The sequence below is a fragment of the Priapulus caudatus genome, unplaced genomic scaffold, assembly GCF_000485595.1.
Source record: "Priapulus caudatus unplaced genomic scaffold, Priapulus_caudatus-5.0.1 Scaffold714, whole genome shotgun sequence".
Taxonomy (NCBI): Eukaryota; Metazoa; Priapulida; class Priapulimorpha; order Priapulimorphida; family Priapulidae; genus Priapulus; species Priapulus caudatus.
The window spans coordinates 123,595-128,276 of record NW_014577775.1 but is presented as its reverse complement, the minus strand read 5'-3'; the positions used below and the strand labels follow the sequence as shown (position 1 = coordinate 128,276).

Sequence of the window (4,682 nt, the reverse complement as noted above, 5' to 3'; positions counted from 1 at the left end):
CGAATTTTTTAAGGATGGCCTGAGTCTGAGTGACAGTGACACTGTCACACACACAGTGACAGTCACACTGACTGACACAGAGACAGAGAGTCACAGTGACACACCTCACCGACACCGGCTCACGGCTCACCTGTTCCACGTAACTATGTGATGAACATCCATCGTCTTTGCACTTTTCATGTGGTAAATTCACCCACAGGCATCTCAGCGATTGTGAAGTTGACATCTCCTCTGCCCGTATCTCGTTATGGTTCGCGTTGATACCAAAAAATAAAAATCATGTAATCACGTGCAATAACAATTCATACAGAATCGGATTCCCCAAGCTATCAATGTCATGGGGAATTTTTTAGCCGTGTGTACTCGTACAACAACAAGTGGTGATTCAGGTTCTTTATGTAAAGATTCGTTCAATATTTTACAAAATCCTTTGTTTGTTTGGTTCTTAATCATTTTTAAAAAGTTGAAATATAAATAACGTATAAATATGAACAATATTATATATGAATTCTACGATATAAACCGATGCTACACATATACGGTCGTCTGCGCAGGTCTGCGCCACTTGTTTCCGGTACAACTTCTGGTTAGAGTTCTCATTCTGATACGTTTAAACGTTTTATCATACTCACGTTATTTATTTTAAGCATGTAAATATGAGCAGGTTATGTGAAGAATTGTCGCTCGAGCACATAGACGATTGGTTTGCCATCGGTAAAGCAGCCACTGCTAGGACAGTTAATCGTAGCACGACAGGTGGTCATGGCTGGAGTCTACATACCGGCCCAGTTCCAGCCCGTATTGTAGGCCGAGGTGCTGCAACTGCAAGTGCAAGGTGATTGCCACCATATATGTATTCTGTGATGCTGCGTAACGAGAAGCAAGGAAACCAGTCTAGAGTATGCCATCAGTCTGATCAGTGCACGGGTGTACTCACAAGTTATACTATAGTATAGTGTATCTGTATAGTGCTAAGTAGTAAGTGTGTTCGATGTACTGAATACTGAGTTTACTATTGCCTGACGGTACCTACTACTACTAGTACTAAACCGCGAAATGACACGAAATGACGGCCTACTAAACCGCGAAATGACGGCCTACTAAACCGCGAAATGACGTAAAATTACGCGATTGCACATGCAATTTCAGTCGTACCTCACAATCCACTCTGGCGTTCCTTTGAAGATGTCCTGCGTTGCTATGTTTATGAGCGTGGCGATCGCTGCACAACAGTAGGCTCCTCTGAAACGACCAAAACACACACATTAAAGGAGGGGTACGTACCCCTCCCCCTTGGCACTTAAAACCTGGCACATTGAACGTTCGCTAATAAATTTTATGGAGGAGAAAGTTGACAAGTCTAACAGCAGTATCTGATGAAAGAGGGGTTCTGATTGGTAGAAATTGAAACAATTTCCCCAAATTTTGAAGTGGTGCAATTCATATTACAGTTTATATTACACCCTTTACTATTTAATATTTTGTTATTACACCCTTTCTAACATTTTACGAAAACTTTCTATTGTGCTTACATGTGCAGTTCCTTCTATTATCATGCAGACTAACATTATGAATAATCCACAAAACCTGGGCACAAATAACCAGTTTCATTCATAACTGACCTGACATCGGCTTCCCCATCTTCATGCATGGCAAAACCTCCATCTGGCATTCTCATCTTTAGTAGAAATGTCTGCAGTGTCTCCCTACATTAAAGCGACATCGTCAATAATAGAAAATAATGCTTGCTTCTGATAATGTATATAATTTTTCAAATCCCATATGATTTACAGAATGATATGCACATTTGTTTAGGATCATTAGCAGTAAAACATGCTCGCTAGTTTTCAGTAGATTTGGTAACAGCAGGAGAATTTTGTATAATATCACCAATATCTACACTCCGCTTCTAGCTATATTCATACACAGTACCTATTAATGATTTTAAATGCTTCCTCCGTGCCAAGAATGCATAGAGCGTTGACAGCAGCATACGTGGGAGCTAGGTGTGATAATTGCCCTGGCCCGCCTCCATATCCACCATCAGGGTTCTGACACTTTCCAAGAAACTGTGCTACACTGTATAGACATCGGTTTTTCAGAACTTTGACTCAAACAAAGCAGAAAAAATTCGACTCTTTATCAAACACAAATTCCCTCCTACTTCGAATGCAACTTGAGTTAACTCTCTAGTAGGTAGCACCAAGAGCAGCTCAGACCTCTATGATTATGAATCTAAGCATGAAATGAGTCAGCGATTTCAAAAACTAATACTAAATTAATTCCGATTTATATGGTTTAAGGTTAATATAAGATAACGAAGGTATAATAAATGTGTGATGGGAATATATACAAACTGTGATTTTTATAAATGCCATAACACACAAGTGATCAACATCTTAGACAGGTTGATCTATAGCTATAATTAACCGAGTTCGTGAACATAAAACCACTGGTTTACCTTGATTTTATTTCATCAGAGATCGGTTCATCCAACAGTAGCAAACTATGAAGTATCCAGTAACACATCCAAGGCCTGCTTGCATCCAAACACTGGCAAGCAAATGCCAACGATTATATACAAATCTATGTGAGGTGATTAGAGAAGAGTGAACTAACAAATATGATAAACTAGCTGGATCACTGAGCCTGCTTTAGTGCTTGCACTTAATGTATTTACCAAATAGTAGCAGTAGTAACTAGTATTTTAGTTGCAATTATATCACGAGACATTCCATTTAACAAACACTGATAATACCCTTACTTCGTATGACTCGGGTAGGTCTGACAACCCTTTATTGAGAAAATGATTGTGTTTCTTTCTTAGCAGTTCCAATGTCCTAAAAATTTAAAAAAAGATGTTCACATGCTACGATTATACATGACAAGTTCAATTCAATGTCTACAAATTCATTTTCTATTATACGGCGATAAGTGCCATTTTAGGATTTTAAAATTGCACACATGACAGTAAAGAGATTGAAGGACATGATGAGACTTACTCAGAATCTAAACTAGATGCATTTCTAAACCAACCATAGAGAGCACCAATAGAAGATTCAACTTTCGCCTGAAATATAAAGAATTTCATGTTCAAGATACATTCTCGCGATGATACCGGCAACAAAATAAGGATATGACAGTTGTCTCACTATACACCCACCCCAGTGTTACCGATATATCCTTCTCACCCTTTCTCTTGCGATATAGTGATATGAATGGTACTATGTCAATAGAGGTATACATTAATATATTCTTAAAAAAGTCGCTAATCAGAAACAGTCCAAGTTGAACAAGAAAACTCTACTCCAGCACGCACACCGGCCACATCATGTGGAACATGCACATGCGCACGCATCCTCACACTCGCACGCACACACGCGCGCCAGCCCGCACACACGCACGCACACATACACAGACAGACAGACAGACAGGCAGGCAGGCAGGCATACACACACACACACACACCCACTCACCACATACACACACGCACGCACGCACGCACGCACGCACGCACGCACGCACGCACGCACGCACACACACACACACACACACACACACGCGCGCACGCACGCACGCACGAACGCACGCACGCACACACACACACCGTCACACGGACACACACGCACACAAACCGTCACACGCACGTACGCACGCACGGAGACACACACTGACAGTGACGCCATCCTTAAAAAATTATGTTTGCTGTCCTCCGATTGACCCACGAAAATAGCCGCGACCAAAAAGTTTTTTTGGTCATTTTGGGTTCCATATTTTTTTTCCATTTTTCATAGCCTAGACGTCTCGCAGCCGATCCTCGTGCACCAGCACGACCACGCCACGTAGTGGCCGCCAAAACAACTAACCTGCACTTTCAGAATACTCAACGAGTACCTTTAGGTATAAGGGAAGATGATCGGGAAAACCAAAACCGAGAGTTCTGTTCATAGCACGAGCGTTTTGAGTAGCCACGAAGATGGGGCACGGCTCGAAATACCCCCTATAACTTTGTTGGCTAATGTGCGCGCGTCCTATAGCCGTCAAAAACGGAATTTAAACGTTTTCTGTCGAGACACGCCTACGGCAACTGCCAATCACCGACACGTGCTCGCCACGCCGTGCGTGGACGTGATAGGCCAGCTCTGTTGCTGTTCTTTACCCGTACTCTAAACCGGCCAGGCCGAGCCACACGGGATTCACATGTGTTTCTACAGGATTCAAATACGATCGAAGCCATTCTGCACGATTCACATACAAGTTTCGACACGGGATTCACTGCGGGCCTGACAACACGACGGCGGTCGCTCATCATATCATGCATTTTGGAACCATTCTACGATGATCAATCATGTCACGACTGTGTGCTGATGAAGTCGCTCGCATTCGCCTGTATACAAGGTAAACGTCACGTATTGACCATATAATCTGCTATATATTATATAATGACCAGGGGCCCGTTGTCAGAAACATCGTAAACTCGGCAACTGTCAATCACCGACACGTGCTCGCCACGCCGTGCGTGGACGTGATAGGCCAGCTCTGTTGCTGTTCTTTACCCGTAGTTTAAACCGGCCAGGCTGAGCCGTCTACATAGTACACGTTTGAAACATAGTCTACGGATCGAAGCCATTCTGCACGATTCACATACAAGTTTCGACACGGGATTCACTGCGGGCCTGACA

The 4,682-nt window shown here is 42.7% G+C and overlaps 1 protein-coding gene across 1 annotated transcript in view; it reads left to right on the top strand.

Moving 5' to 3' along the window:
* Positions 1-556: 556 nt before the first annotated feature.
* LOC106813007 (putative ATP-dependent RNA helicase TDRD9) overlaps positions 557-4,682 on the top strand; it is a gene marked incomplete at its 3' end in the record, with an annotated part of 47,906 nt that continues 43,780 nt past the window's right edge. The window contains exon 1 of the mRNA XM_014817050.1: positions 557-835. Within this exon, the coding sequence (XP_014672536.1) occupies positions 657-835 (179 nt within the window). The remainder of the gene's footprint in view (positions 836-4,682) is intronic.